The sequence below is a fragment of the Erpetoichthys calabaricus genome, chromosome 9, assembly GCF_900747795.2.
Source record: "Erpetoichthys calabaricus chromosome 9, fErpCal1.3, whole genome shotgun sequence".
In the NCBI taxonomy this organism is placed as follows: domain Eukaryota; kingdom Metazoa; phylum Chordata; class Cladistia; order Polypteriformes; family Polypteridae; genus Erpetoichthys; species Erpetoichthys calabaricus.
In genome coordinates, this window is record NC_041402.2 from 184,550,537 (window position 1) to 184,566,700 (window position 16,164).

General features: G+C 42.7%; 1 protein-coding gene across 1 annotated transcript; it reads right to left on the minus strand.

Annotated features, from left to right (window-relative positions):
- Positions 1 to 779: 779 nt before the first annotated feature.
- zdhhc12b (zinc finger DHHC-type palmitoyltransferase 12b) lies at positions 780 to 13,904 on the minus strand. Its single transcript, XM_028808608.2, has 5 exons — positions 13,365 to 13,904; positions 11,010 to 11,146; positions 6,995 to 7,087; positions 6,209 to 6,375; positions 780 to 1,923 (listed from the first exon to the last, which is right to left on the minus strand). The coding sequence occupies exons 1-5, from the start codon at positions 13,459 to 13,461 to the stop codon at positions 1,608 to 1,610; spliced, it is 810 nt and encodes a 269-aa protein (XP_028664441.1). The 5' UTR covers positions 13,462 to 13,904; the 3' UTR covers positions 780 to 1,607.
- Positions 13,905 to 16,164: the final 2,260 nt, after the last annotated feature.

The following is a 16,164-nucleotide window of genomic DNA, read 5'->3' on the forward strand; positions in this document are numbered from 1 at the left end:
TGTGCAGCAGTGCAATACAAATAAATTCTGTACAAATCATACAATGGGATTTCCTGATTTTTTTTTTTTACATTCTGTCTCTCACAGTGGGAATGCACCTACAATGGGAATTTCAGACCTCTCCATGATTTCCAAGTGGGAGAACTTGCAAACTCGCAGGGTGTTCAAATACTTATGTTCTTCACTGTATTTAATGTTGGTGGCGTTGCTGTGCTGCCTCTGGCACCCGGGTGCCTTAAATCTGTGCAATGAAACCAGAAGATTATCGAGGTATTTCTGAGCGAAACTTACTGCCCAGTGTCGGAAGGTTCTCTGTTTTAGGTCGGGGTCCTCCAGCAAGACACATCCCAAACTGCTAAGTACTGAAGTGGCCTGATTGGAATCCAACTGAATGCACATGGAAAGACGTGAAAGTGGCAAGCTGGGAGAAGGCAGCCATCAAGCCCAAGAGAAGTGCAGCAGCTGGCCCACTTGAGAGATGCAGACGTCTCACTCAGAGGTACACAAAGTGCTGCATTACAGTTAACTGCCTCAGAATATTAGGTTGGGGTCACAAAATGTTTGTCCGTGCTATTTTTCATATGTTTTTAGTTGTTAAAACCTGTTAAGTCTTCAATCCAAAGTAGAGGGTCTACTCTGTGGAATTGGCAATGTGTACTGCTGATTTACTTTCGTCAGTTTCAACTTATTTCATGGAAAATTGTGATTCTCTTTTAAAATAGTAGAAGTGTACTGATACTTTTCTCATCTGTGTGTAATTGATTAGCTGTAATCGTTCCCACGACTGGACAAGGTTTATTTTTAAAAATATTACAAATTTTTAAGATCACAAACTGACATATTCTAATCTCACAAATAATTTGTAAAAAGTTACTGTCTTCATATAAAATGCATAGAGTAAACAGTCGCCTTACCAAAACAGTGTCTTGTGCACAAGTAGAAGGCCAGTTCTACGGTATTTTCCTCCAATAACTATTATCATAACCTCATGTCATTTTCAACAGAAACACGGTCCCCGAGGCGTGATCGTTAATAAATAAAAGCCAACGACCCACTGGCATAACGGCTTCAATTATTGCTGCTGCTCAGTGCTTGTTCTCAGTTAAGAGCTTAAACAGAACATGAACTTGGGATGCGCTTCTGTCACTTGTGTCAGTGTGAAGGGACTTGACAGTTGGGGCCGCATGCCCCTCCTGCGGTGACTCTAATGGTTCAACACAAGGGGCCACAATTGGTTCTGGATTACGAAGACAATGGCAGCTTTACACAAACACCCACCCACAGCACAGATATCGCACATTACAGGAGGACTCTGTCCGTTACAGAGTGCCACACACTACTCATATGCAAGTTGCCATTTAACACTTTGTTTCTATATAGTAGTTAATACTTCCGACTTCTTCTCTTTGTTCATAGTGCTGCCCACATGCATCTGGATGACAGGATTTTAGTCATGTGAGTTGAACAAAATCAGAAGATTGACAAATTTTGTTAATAAACTAATACAGTAGGTTAATAGGCCAAGAGTCTGCTTCCACACAACCCAAAAATGAGTTCTTAGTCTACTTATTGGATTGGAAAGTGTGATAGAGAAGATGAAAGTTAACCTAAACTGGGTCACTGCCTTCTCGGAAGTAGACCTTCTCCCAAACAACCGTATGGCAAACACAGAAGAAGCTCCACAGGTTGCGAATGGTTCCTTGGTCAAATGGGTTCTCGTCGGTCCCACAGTGCTTCAGGTAGGAAATGCGGTGGCGAGACATGAACTCCCAGGTGGTGGTGTTGCAGGAGACCAGGTAGAGATGGCAGCCCAACAGGAGAATCACCACAACGGAGAACACGGCCACTAGGCAGAAAGCTGCCAACAGGAAGCCATTTTGTTGTAGCCAGCTCTTCCAAGTCGGAGCATAGCTGAATCCAGACCTGGTGGGGGGGGACGGGGGGAGGGAGTAAAAAAAAAAATAATCAAGTTTCATGCCATTTAGGAAAAAGTCTGCTTACTGCTGGAAAACGAGTGTTCTTGATGTGTGAATTCAATCTTCACAGCACCCATGCCTGACTGGCGAGTCGTCGGCCTTGTCTCTACTGTATATCATGGCATAAAGCATACCTGACAGTTTGGTAGATAAGCAGTAGAATGGCTTTAGTATAGGGTGGTCCACATCTAATTATGCAATTTTCATTACGCTATAACTTAAGTTTATTACATTGAGAATTCACAGCACCGGCCCTGCACATCGAGATTTCACTTAAAATTCTTTTTGTTGCCGATAGATGGCAGCACCTGCCCTGCATTCCAAAATGGCGGGGAGACGGTCGTCAGTTGAACAGTTGCATAATTAGATCTGGACCACCCTGATATATACTGTACTGTTCTGAATTAAATTTATTTTGTTTTACACTACTAATGGACACTGCTGCTACTCCATTATTGCCAAATATCCCAACCTGGGCACAGATTTGACAGCACGTCTTCACCTCTCTTGCCTATTTTGTTTGTCCCTTTCTCTTGCTCATTCTCGTCACCACTCATAAACTATATTGCCAAAGGTATTGGGACCCCCCCTCCAAATCCTTGAAGTCAGGTGTTCCAATGACGTCCATGGCCACAGGTGTCTAAACTCAGCACCAAGGCATACAGATGGCTTCTACAAACATTTGTGAAAGAATCGGTTGCTCTCAGGAGGTCAGTGAATTCAAGCGTAGTACCGTGATAGGATGCCACCTGTGCAATAAGTCCATTAGTGGTATTATAACAAAGTGGAAGCAACTGGGAACCACAACTCAGCCATGAAATGGTAGGCCACAGCGTGGGGACAGCGCATGCGGAAGCACAGTGTGCAGACGTTGCCAACTTTCTGCAGAGGCGATAGCTACAGCCCTCCAGAAGCTCGAGAAGTGCGCAGAGAGCTTCGTGGAAAGGGTCTCCATGGCCGAGCAGCTGTATCCAAGCCTTACATCGCCAAGTGCAGTGCAAAGCATCGGATGCAGTGGTGTAAAGCCCACCACTGGACTCTAGGGCAGTTCAGACGTGTCCAATTACGCAATCTGATGGACGAGTCTGGGTTTGGAGGTTGCCAGGAGAACGAGACTTTCCTGACTGCATTGTGCCAAGTATGCTGTGGGGTTGTTTTTCAGGGGTTGGCCTTGGCCCCTTAGTTCCAGTGAAAGGAACTCTTAATGCTTCAGCATACCAATCCATTTTGGACAATTTCAGTTTGGGGATGGCAACATGACTGTGCAGCAGTGCACAAAGCAAGGTCTATAAAGAAATGGATGAGCGAGTTTAGCGTGGAGGAACTTGACTGGCCTGCACAGAGCCCTGACCTCACCTTTGGGATGAATTAGAGCGGAGACTGCGAGCCAACAATCAGTGCCTGACCTCACAAATGCTTTCCTTGAAGAATGTCAATAATTCCCATTAACACACTCCTACACCTTGTAGAAAGACTTCCCAGAAGAGGTGAAGCTGTTACAGCTACAAAGGGGTGGGCCAGCTCCATATTAAAGCCTCTGTATTAAGAAGGGGATGTCATTAAAGTTTGTGCGTGTGTGTAAAGGCAGGCGTCCAAATATTTTTGGCAATATAGTGTACACTTCAAGAGATGACTGATTTCTTCATGTGCCACATTCCTAGTTTCATCAACCACACAGCACTCTGGGTAATACTATTAAAGTGGTAGGTGGACATACAATACATACCTATACTGTACAAAATGACATTACCTTTAAGAAATAAGTACACTGAAGCAAAATACAATTTTTTTGCAAAGTGATCCACTAAGGTTTAGTATAAAAGTAAAATTTGTTTTAATATCTATTTTAATTAGAAACAGATAACATCCAATAGAGCAGGGGTGGCAAACTCCAGTCCTGGAGGGCCGCAGTGCCTGCAGGTTCTCATTCTAACCATCTTCTTCATTAGTTTTTGCTGCTAATTAACTTCTTTTGTCTTAATTTTAATTAAGTTGATTCAGGCCCCATAGTTGTTCCTTTTTCTTTAATTAGCTGCCAAACAATAATGAGACACAAAACAAGGTGCCACATGACCAGCTCACCCGTGCCCATCACACAATATCAGAAAATAAAGAAAGGTGAAGGTCTCAGTAAGGTTGATCTCTCCGCTCTCCAAAACATTTTGACATTGGTGTTCTTAGAAAAAACAAGCCAAGCAAAATGACCCCTTACAATATGCAAGCTTTCGAGGCAACTCAGGCCCCTTCTTCAGGCAAGATGTGATCACAGATTACATCTTGTAATTACAGTATTTTTCGGACCATAAGGCGCACTTAAAATCCTTTAATTTTATCAAAAATCGACAGTTCGCCTTATAATCCGGTGCGCCTTATGTATGAATTCTGGTTGTGCTTACTGACCTTGAACCGATTTTATGTGGTACACGGTGCTCAAAAATCTGTCAAAATGTTTTAGAATGACTTTGGTAAGCTACGAAGTCGCACCGCTTGATGGATTGTTGGAACATTACGGCTACCGTAGTCAGGGGCCTCGTGGAGTAATACGTACTGTACTTCAACATACAGTATTATGGTGTGTTTATTAGGACCCCAAAATGGCACCTGTTAAGAGACATGCTTACGAAGCGGATTTCAAACTCAAGGCTATCAGGCACGCAGTAGAACATGGGAATAGAGCAGCTGCGAGAGAATTCAACATTAATGAATCAATGGTGCGGAAGTGGAGGAAGCAAGAAGATGACCTGCGCCAAGTAAAGAAGACCAAACAGAGTTTCCGAGGGAACAAAGCGTGATGGCCACAGTTAGAGGACAAAGTTGAACAGTGGGTTATTGAACAGAGAACAGCAGGTAGAAGCGTCTTTACAGTCTCTATTCGACTCAAGGCAACAGCGGTAGAACGTGACATGAAGATCACTGACTTTCGAGGAGGTCCTTCTTGGTGCTTCCGTTTTATGAAAAGACAATCTCTCCATCCGCACAAGAACTACCATCTCGCAGCAACTGCCAAAGGATTACAAAGAAAAGCTGGCCATTTTCCACACTTACTGCAAGAACAAGATCACTGAAAAAAAGATCCGGCCAGAACACATCACCAACACGGACGAGGTCCCTCTTACCTTTGACATCCCCGTGAACCGTACTGTCGAGAAAACAGGAAGCAGTATGGCATCTATACGCACCACAGAGAACGAGAAGTCATCCTTCACTGTAGTTCTCGGTTGCCAGGCTAATGGCCAGAAACTACCACCCATGGTCATTTTCAAGAGGAACACTTTGCCAAAAGAAAAGTTTCCGGCCGGCGTCATCATCAAAGCTAACCCAAATGGCTGGATGGACGAGGAGAAGATGAGTGAGTGGCTGAGAGAAGTTTACGTCAGGAGACCGGATGACTTTTTCCACAAATCTCCGTCTCTATTGATCTGCGACTCCATGTGCGCCCATCTCACCGATACTGTCAAAATCCAAGTAAAGCAAACTAATTCGGAGCTTGCCATCATTCCGGGTGGATTAACCAAAGAACTCCAACCGTTAGATATCGGCGTCAACAGGTCATTCAAAGTTAAATTGCGAGCTACGTGGGAGCATTGGATGACAGAAGGCGAACACACATTCACCAAGACAGGAAGGCAACGCCGGGCGAGTTACGCCACTATCTGCCAATGGATCGTGGATGCCTGGGCTAAGGCGTCAGTCTCAAGGGCGGAATCATTGCTAAGCAGCTAAGTAACAGCAATGAGACTGACTCGGATAATGACGAGAGAGATCCGGGCATGCTTGATGCTGAAATCGCCCAACTATTTACCTCGGACACTGAGGATGAAGAATTTGATGGATTTGTGGAAGAGAAATGAACTGAAAAAGTGAGTGTATTGTTTTGTATTTTAGGTTACAACTGAACAATGTTTAGTTATTGTGAATGAGATGAATAAATTTTGACTTATCTGATTGTTTTGTTTCGCTGAATGCGCTTTATAATCCGATGCGCCTTATGTATGAAAGTAGACCCATTCATTGATATTGCGCTTTATAATCCGGTGAGCCTTATGGTGCGAAAAATGCTGTACATCTTGCCTGAAGAAGGGACCCGAGTTGCCTCGAAAGCCTGCATATTGTAATCTTTTTAGTTATCCAATAAAAGGTGTCATTTTGCTTGGAAACGGACATACAAATAAATGTGTCATTTTGGATGAATTGGCTAAATTCTGTTTGACTTTTTATAACGTTTTACTCACCAGGCAAAGTGAAAACCCCAAAGCAGGGCGCCCAGTTGGACCCACAGGTAGAGAATGAACCACCGGTGGTTCCGCTCCCCCACGCAGTTCTCTATCCAGGGACAGTGGTGGTCATAACGTCGCACGCAGCGCTTGCAGGTCTGGCAGTGCTTGGCTCTCATTGGCTGCTGTTTATAGAGGACAGAATTAATTATTAATTAGAAGCCTTTATTGTCATTATACCATGTATAATGAAATTACAGAGCAGCTATAAAGTACTACATGTAAGCTATAAAGTTATACTACATATAAAACTGCTAAGTAAATACTAAAGTAACAATGCGGTATTACTAACAAGTAATATTACTGATCAAGCAGGTATTGCACAATGAATATGAAAACAATACAAAGAATACTAATAACGTAAAATGGGGGGAGAGGAGAGAGAAAAGAGAGATGCTCAGTGCATGTTGAGATTCAATGTAGTAATGGCTCCTGACCCCGAGTCTGTTTGTCCTTGGTTTAATGGACCTGTAGTGCCTACCAGAGGGCCACAGGTGAAAACCAGGATGTTGAGGGGTCCTTCAAATTGTTTTTTTTTTTGCCCTGTCAAGGTAGCAAGAAGTATACAAGTCTTGTAGGGAGGTGGCTACAGTGTGACATTCTCTGTTACAAGTCCCAACCACTGACTCGTCGGGTGGCTCTCGGCAAGTCACTTAACCTGACAAGGAAATTGTACTCTTGGGATTGTAAGCCACCACGGAGAACACCATCAGATAAAGATGAGTTTAGTAAAGCACGTCCTACCTGCAGTAGGCAGTAGCCACAGCGTCGCTGTTTCAGCGCCTTTGACGTCTGAGGGATCATTTCCTGCTGCTCTTCACTCAACCCACATGTAAACTGGAAAGAAAGCGACATGGAAGGGAGTTTGTTTGTTTGTTTTTTTCCAGATAGTTCAACTAAGAGAAGACAGTTGTTTGTTTTCTTTATGTGTGGAGTTTGCTGTTCAAGGATTTAATCGTTACACATGAAAATGTAAAATTTGCCTAAGCTGCCCTCACTCAGGATGTTTATACGAAATGTAATGATCTGCTTCATGAGGCAGAAGACTAGTTGTGTCAGATATTTGAAATATTAAAATGTCTGCTTCAACTGGGCGGAGTGGTGGCTCTGAGGCTAAGGATCTGCGCTGGTATCCTGAAGGTTGCCGGTTCGAATCCTCGTCACTGCCAAAAAGAGATCCTACTCTGCTGGGCCCTTGAGCAAGACCCTCAACCTGTAATTGCTCCAGGGCTGACCCCAAGGGGTATGCGAAAACTAACAAATTCCTAATACAAGAAATTGTATAAGGTGAAATAAAGAACAAAAAATAAAAAAACTCCAATGTTTATAGTCTAAATGTTCTCAGTTGTAATAGTACTAGGATGTTGTACCGTGTTAGCCATTATGGATGTAGTGAGAAGTCAAGCAAAATGACCCCTTTTATTGGCTAACTAAAAAGATTTCAATATGCAGGCTTTTGAGGCAACTCAGGCCCCTTCTTCAGGCGAGATGTGATACAGAAACTGGAGTTCCCTGAGTTTATATACACTCTAGGACAAGTAACAACATTGGTAAATCTTTAAGTGAGAAATCTTAAATGTAAAAAAATTAAAAGACCTCTTCAGGCTAAGATTCATTTAACAAGAGAGAAGAACAATGTATGGTCAAGATCTTTGGATAAGATAACTGTCCAACACGTTGCCTGGAAAGTTTGCATATTGAAATTATTTTAGTTAGCCAATAAAAGGGGTCATTTTGCTTGACTTTTTTCACTACAATCAATTGTAATAGAAATTTGTCATTCTTTTTATGACTCAGGCGCCGCCGCGAGTGGCAGCTATTCCAGCAGCTCCATGTATTATTTTTCTACCTTTTTCTCTGCTTCACTGTTAACTCCTTTTTTTTTTTGTGAATTTCCCCTTGGGATTAATAAAGTAGGCGGCACGGTGGCGCAGTGGGTAGCGCTGCTGCCTCGCAGTAAGGAGACCTGGGTTCGCTTCCCGGGTCCTCCCTGCATTGAGTTTGCATGTTCTCCCCGTGTCTGCGTGGGTTTCCTCCGGGCGCTCCGGTTTCCTCTCACAGTCCAAAAGACATGCTGGTTAGATGGATTGGTGATTCTAAATTGGCCCTAGTGTGTGCTTGGTGTGTTTGTGTGTGTGTGTGTGTGTCCTGCGGTGGGTTGGCACCCTGCCCGGGATTGGTTCCTGCCTTGTGCCCTGTGTTGGCTGGGATTGGCTCCAGCAGACTCCCATGACCCTGTGTTCGGATTCAGCGGGTTGGAAAATGGATGGATGGATGGATTAATAAAGTATCTATCTATCTATCTATTCTTTACCCTCTGAGAGAGGTCCATATTGGGCTAGAAAAGGAAAAAATAACATCTGTCATCACTGATCTTGAAATTGTCTAAAATGACAGCCGACATGCTTATGTTTGAAATTTATTTGTAATCTTCTGGGAGTGGCTCAAGTGAGGGCTATGGCCACTGGGAAAGAATCGGATATCAAAAATATTTCATAAATATTTCAAATATCAGAAATAATTATCACCAACCTCAAAAGAGCTGACATCGACACTCCACAGCCCTTACTGATCCCCATTTTTTCGAAATTCTGTGAAAAGTAGTAACTTTGACTCCTCATATTCCATTAGGAGGTGGACCACTGGAGTTAGTTGATGTGGCAGGCGCCACTATTTAGTTTTTTTCATCGTTTTTGCTGAAAACGCCTACTTGTTTTACTCCTTATATAATAAGGGTGTAAATTCCTGCACAAAAATTGGCCTATAAAAAGGGTTTTTCGGGTCTGGAAGGCCAAAAATAAAGAGGGGAACCCCCAAAAAGCTTGACGTTTTGTATAAACAGACATCAAGAGGAGTCAAACAGTATATCATATGCGGGACTTTTCTCGTATGGGTGAGCCAGAAAATGCTGGACAAAAATGAAAATGATTTGAAAGTATTCAGAACTAATTCTTTTAAACAAAGCAGAGACAAGCCCAGCTAAAAACTTACACAGAAATTCTAAAAACATTGACCGCATTCGAAAACTGATTCTTTGCTAACTGGTACTAGTAGTGTGATTGTAGATTTTTCCCTAAAATCTTTATATAAGAAAAATTCTACACTTCTGGTAATTTATTCTCTCTGATATTTCTTATTAAAAAGACATGTGGTTGTGGGAAGAAAGGGATTTATAAAGCGGGTTTTTAGAACATTAGAACAATCCAGACAAGAAGAGGCCATTCAGCCCAACAAAGCTCGCCAGTCCACTTATTTCTTCCAAAAAAACGTCGAGTTTTGAAAGTCCCTAAAGTCTTACTGCCCACCACACTACTTGGTCTCTTATTCCAAGTGTCTATCATTCTTTGTGTGAAGAAAAACTTCCTAATGTTTGTGTGAAATTTAAATATAACAAATTTCCAACTGTGTCCCCGTGTTCTTGATGAACTCATTTTAATGTCGCCATCTCGATCCACTGGACTTATTCCCTTCATCATTTTAAACACTTCAGTCAGGTCTCCTCTTCATCTCCTTTAATGGCTCAGCTCTTTTAATCTTTCCTCATAAGTCGCCCCCTGTAGCCCTGGAGTCAGCCTAGTCGCTCTTCTCTGGACCCCCTCTAGTGCTGCTATGTCCTTAATGTGGTCTGGAGACCAAAACTACACACATGACTACAGATGAGGCCACACCAGTGTGTTATAAAGACTTGAGCAGAACCTCCTGTGACTTGTACTCCACACATCAAGGTGCTATATAACCTGACATTCTGTTTGTCTTCTTAATGGCTTCTCAACACTGTCGGGTAGTCGATAGCTTAGAGTCCACTGTGACTCCTAAATCCTTCTCATAAGGTGGACTCTTGATTTTCCGACCGCCCATTGTGTATTCAATCCTCACATAACAGTTTGTGGGGGTCTTTATAGGGGCTGTCCACCCTGATTTAGTGAAGTTCAGTTCTGTGTGTAACGGACGTCTGTCATCAGTTGAGACGAAGTCTTAAGAAAAGAACATGGAAGGCAGAATGGCCAGTGGGGACTGGGTGGTCTTCTGGACTGGATCCCCTAAAGATTTTCATAGGACTGTCATTTAGATACTTCAAAATATTATATTTTTAAGGACTCTATTTCTTTTAATTAGACATCTCTCATGTAAGTGTGCATTATTTATATGTTGTATACCATTTATGGATTATTTTTCTCATCTAATTTTAATTTGTTTTGCTTTGCATGTAACTATATCTTTGACATAAAATAAGTCGTTTTCCAGTGTTTTCAACATTGCCCTCTGACCCCCACTCACCAAATCCATTGACGTCAGCGCCAGTAACGTTAGCTGGATGTTTGATAACTTGGAGTTTTTGAAATGTGGCCAGAACTTCAGCTGTGGTATCATAGCTGGTGTGTAAATATTACCAGTAATAGGGGCAACACTAGGGTGGCACGGTGGCGCAGTGGGTAGCGCTGCTGCTTTGCAGTACAGAGACTTGGGTTCGCTTCCCAGGTCCTCCCTGCGTGGAGTCTGCATGTTCTCCCCGTGTCTGCGTGGGTTTCCTCCCACAGTCCAAAGACATGCAGGTGAGGTGTATTGGCGATCCTAAATTGTCCCTAGTGTGTGTGCCCTGCGGTGGGCTGGCGTTCTGCCCAGAGTTTGTTTCCTGCCTTGTGCCCTGTGTTGGCTGGGATTGGCTCCAGCAGACCCCTGTGACCCTGTAGATAGGATATAGCAGGTTGGATAAAGGATGGATGGGACATCACTAAGGTGTTTCTTCTCTCTTACTTACCTTCATTTCGTTATCGGAGAGGATGAACCCAGGATCCATCAAGGACACTGCAAAATACAGCAAGACAGAGGCGAGCACCAGCAGGACGAAGAGCACAGGCTGCAGCAGCTCGCCGTTCTCTTCCTGTTTCCGCAAATCTGCAAACATAAATGTGACGCAAAAAAAAAGAAAAAGTTACTTCTGTCCAAAGTCACCATGATGACAGTCTGACTGTCTCCAATGTCCAGACTAATAACAAGAGTTGTATGAGGGCTTAGTTCATTAAAGGCGAGAGAAGTGACCAAGAAATGCAAACAGAACATTTGGGAGGACATCACCAAGAACGTGAATGCTATAGGGGCTGGTCAGAAAAGGACCACAAAACAAGTCATATTAAGATGGAAGAACCTTAAAGTCAAGGCAACAAAGGACCTTGCTGAAGCCAAAAACCCCACAACGGGTAACAAGCCTTTCAAGAGGGGTGAGAATACGGACATTGTCCTTGACATTATTGGTGGTGACAAATCAGAAGCTCTGCATGGACTCGATGGTGAGCCCACAGTTACAGAGGAAGGTGGGCCTGGTCCTCCTAATGAAGAGGAAATATTTGTCCTCAATCTCAGTCAAGTGGTTGAGGAAGAAGGTGGATCCTCACAGATAGAGCCAGCTGTTGTCACAGAACCTTAAAAAAAAAAAAGCGTAAGCATTCTCCAAACCTGGATGGTGACGCATATGAGGTGCTTCTTACAAGAGAAAGTGAAAGAGTAGAAGTGCAGATTCTTCTGGCAAAGGAACAACTCCTCCTTACCCAACTACAACAAACTAAAGTCAGAATGGAAATCCAACTCCTAAAAGCAGAATTTGAAAGAGCTGGTCTCTGTACCCATGAGGAACTGTAAATGTCCCTTATTTTGTTGACTATTGGACTTTTTTGTTTTACAATTATATAAAAGTAACCACAGTGCATATGTGAGGAAATATTTTATTCTTTCAGTCATTCATTCATTTATTCTTGTGAGATTGAAATGGAATCTTGCTGTTTATAAATGAAATGGAAAAATTTGTTTATTGTGGGGGCGGCACGGTGGCGCAGTGGGTAGCGCTGCTGCCTCACAGTTGGGAGACCTGGGGACCTGTGGTTTGCTTCCCGGGTCCTCCCTGCGTGGAGTTTGCATGTTCTCCCCGTGTCTGCGTGGGTTTCCTCCCACAGTCCAAAGACATGCAGGTTAGGTGGACTGGCGATTCTAAATTGTCCCTAGTGTGTGCTTGGTGTGTGTCCTGCTGTGGGTTGACACCCTGCCTGGGATTGGTTCCTGCCTTGTGCCCTGTGTTGGCTGGGATTGGCTCCAGCAGACCCCCCGTGACCCTGTAGTTAGGATTCAGCGGGTTGGAAACTGAATGGATGGATGTTTATTGTGTTGTTTTCTGTTTCTTCTAAGTAACACACATGATGGCTATTTGGCTACTGGTATTTTTGGTCCGCCTGTTGTTCTTTACATAGCCAGTAGGCTACACTGTGGGTTCCATTTAAAGCACTAGTAAACCAGATTTGGTAATCCTGAATATTCTGTATCTGGATAACAGTGATCCAATCTAGTGTTGCTTTGAAAAACCAGCATGAAAGCAAAATGAATTACCAGATCCTGAATAGCACAAGGGATTTCAAAATCCAGATCATTTTTATCCCGATTAAATAGTTTGAACAACTGGGCCCAGGTGTTAACATTCTGAAAGTGAAATGTCGGACTTTTACATTTTGAGGGGAAGGACGTGAACACTGACTGAAGGATGATGAAGTTGTAGCCAGTGAAAGCAAAGTAGCAGAAAACAGACAAAACGGTGGCGGAGTTTTAAAGGGTTAGTGTGTCATTAAACATCTGTTTGTGAAACTTCAAGGTGTACAAAGTAGCAGCGCTGGTGTTCCCGACCCCGAAAGAAATGGGGACGATTAATGAGTCTCCAATACAACAGAAAATGAACAAACTGTCAGACAGAGGTAGTGGAGATGACCGATGGGCCAACGTTTAAAATAACATCAAGATTTGCTTTCTAACCTTAACCCCTTACCCAAATGCGCTACAAGACGCAGTCAGCTCGGCACAACTAAAACGGCAACACGTTGCCTCGACACATTTGATCTTTTCTTTCGAGGCCCTTATTGTTTTACTCCTTCCGTGGCTCTGTACATCATTTATAACCGAATTTATCCTCAATTTTAGGAATGCCGACGCGGATTGGCCGTTCAGTCTCTTTTATCACATCCTCGTTCGCCCACTCTAGTTCAGATAATGCAAGCCATTGTCATTTACACCTTAGACTGTTTAAGCCACTAATTTATCGCTCATAACTTTCCGTAACCCGACAGGTGAGGCTTACCTGTGTCGTGCAAGAAGAGAACCAGGGCGACTGACCAGGTGAGCACCGTATGCGCCGTGCGCACCAGGAAGCCGGAAGCGAACACATTCTTGAACATTGTAGCATATTAAACCGGAGGGATTTAAAAAGAAAAAATAAACAATTTAAAGTAAAAAAAACAACGGCGAGAAAACAGAGACGACTTCTGTCCAACTCCTGCCTTGGATAAGGTATTTGTGTAACGGGGGTGCGGTCGTCCTATCAGCGGGAGCTGCCGTTTTTCTTTCTTAGTTTCTCTATATCGAAGCTGTTTTATTTTATTTGTGTCTTTTTTTTTTAGCTCGCGAATTCTTGGAGCCGTTTGTTTACATCGACCTGCCGCCGTCTCACGGAAGACATCGCCGACCGCCGGCTGAAGAAACGCGCCTTCGATTGGTTGTGGTGGATACGGAAGCCGAAACGGCGTCGGGATAGGTGAACGACATACCGTATTACACGTATTAGGAGCGCCCAAACAAATTGGCACGCAAACCATATAAAGGACAGCGTGGAACTATGCAAAACACAACTAATTAAACAAATAAAAGTACTGCGATATGTGACAATAAATAACAACATGAAATGGGTGTATACATTATTATTGCTGCTGATGTCTTTATTCCTGGAGACGTACAACATTTGACATACAACTGGTTGTTTTTGATTTGATATACTTTATTAACCATTCAAAAGAAAATTGTCTTTCCGCTTGTCCTTTTGGAGGGGTTTCTTTTGCTTTTCCAACTGGAGCCCAGGCGGGTGAAGTGACTTGCTCAGGGTCACACAGTGTCAACCAGTGGAATCGGAACACTAAATGGTAGAGTTGGAAGACCAAAGTTCAAAGTCTCAACCACTATGCCACACATTGCCTGCCTATGTGTCACAAAATGAAATGTGTCATGACATGTATTTTGTTGTTCATTTCTTTATGTATTTATTTCTGTGATAGTAAAATAAGACTTGAAATGAAAACTGTCCCTTTCACTTGTCAAAGATGAGAGGGCGGGCTCTAGCAAGTCCTATGTTTTGATTGGTGAATTGTCTGCAGAGTGGATGCATGTGCTGCGCTTGATTTGGGGACGCTGTGGCTCATGCACATGTGCAAAGTTCTGACTGCGTCTGTCGGACACTGTGCAAGAAAGCGTCTCAGCATTCCTGTGTGAAGTTGCGACTTTAATTCAAGAAACTCAAAATTCATCCTCAGGAGTCAGCATCTCAAATGTCTACTGGAAATGCGGTGCTTGAACGTTTACACCCACTCCACTGACAGTTTAGTAATCAGAAGACAGGACTCATAAACCCATACCCAAGTGTGATAAGCGAAAATGTCAGTATTCATTTGACTGTATATTCCAGTGTCACTGACATAAATAAGAGATCCACCTTAATAAAAGGACAAGTGTCTGAGTGTGCATCTGCTTTGCTCTGCCATTCTAAGAGACTGCACATCACAAACATTTGTTGTAATAAAATGCATTCTATTTGTCATTTCAACAGATGGAACATCCCAAATATTAATACTGCATCTACAAATCCAATTACAAATGGCATATAACAAAGACACATAATTTGGTATGCACCATCTTTTGGAATAACAAATGCAAACATTTTTGAAAACAAAATGAACTGCATTTGTTACTCCAACAGATGGCGCATCACAAACATTTTTAGTAATAAAATGCATTGCATTTATCATTCTGCCAGATGGAGCATCACAACCATCAATACTGCTTTCACAAATCCCATAGCAAATAGCATATAACAGAGACATAGGCATTGACTGATGCACTGCAAACATTAATGCTGAGGTCTACGTCGATAATTTAGATTTCAGCTCATCTTAAACGGGTAGCACAGCCTGTAATTAAACAAATGCATAAAGAAATAAGCAACAAAAATATATTTTGTGACACAATTACTTGTGCTCACATTTCATATTATTATGTATTTACTGGGGTGGCGCAGTGATAGTGCTGCTGCCTCGCAGTGGAGACCTGGGTTTGCTTCCCGGGTCCTCCCTGCATGGAGTCTGCATATTCTCCCCGTGTCTGCGTGGGTTTCCTCCCACAGTCCAAAGACATGCAGGTTAGGTGGATTGGCGATTCTAAATTGGCCCAAGTGTGTGCTTGGTGTGTGGGTGTGTTTGTGTGTGTCCTGTGGTGGGTTGGCACCCTGCCCGGGATTGGTTCCTGCCTTGTGCCCTGTGTTGGCTGGGATTGGCTCCAGCAGACCCCCGTGACCCTGTGTTTGGATTCAGCGGGTTGAAAAATGGATGGATGGATGTATTTACTGTGAATTTGCTTAGGACTTTATTTGCACATTTCTTTATTTATTTACTTATTTAATTTTGTCCAAAATATTCCTCCATAGGGTTAACTCAAATAGTTTTAATGTCACGCATTTCAGAGACCCTCCATTGATTATTGTAGATAGCGGAGTTACTTACTGTGGATATTTTTTCTGAATTACCACAAGATGCTTGTTGCTGTCTTCCATGTTTTTTATATTATCGGTGTTGAGGATAATTATTTTTGTGTCCATAGCACAGTACAATTCTTCCTTACATTAATTATGAATTAGAATAACACAACACAACAAGATTTTTCAAATGTTTTGCTTCCTAAAAAATGTTTGGTGATTGTATGATAGACAAGTTCAAGTTGAACATAAATCTAATTTCAGATTCGCTGTCTCTCAGAGGAATTTGAAGAAACATGAAATGAACTTTTACTGAATTGTGTGTGTTTAACCACGTAATAACGCTGGCACACTGCGTTGGTTC

Bases quoted from the DNA above. Each gene is read 5' to 3' on its own strand.
- zdhhc12b (XM_028808608.2), bottom strand. From the start codon at position 13,461: ATGTTCAAGAATGTGTTCGCTTCCGGCTTCCTGGTGCGCACGGCGCAT. The intron at 6,376-6,994 runs GTAGGACGTGCT...CTCTATAAACAG, and splicing joins GTGGCTACTGCCTACTGCAG to CAGCCAATGAGAGCCAAGCA. The intron at 1,924-6,208 runs GTGAGTAAAACG...CCCCCCCACCAG, and splicing joins TGGGGTTTTCACTTTGCCTG to GTCTGGATTCAGCTATGCTC.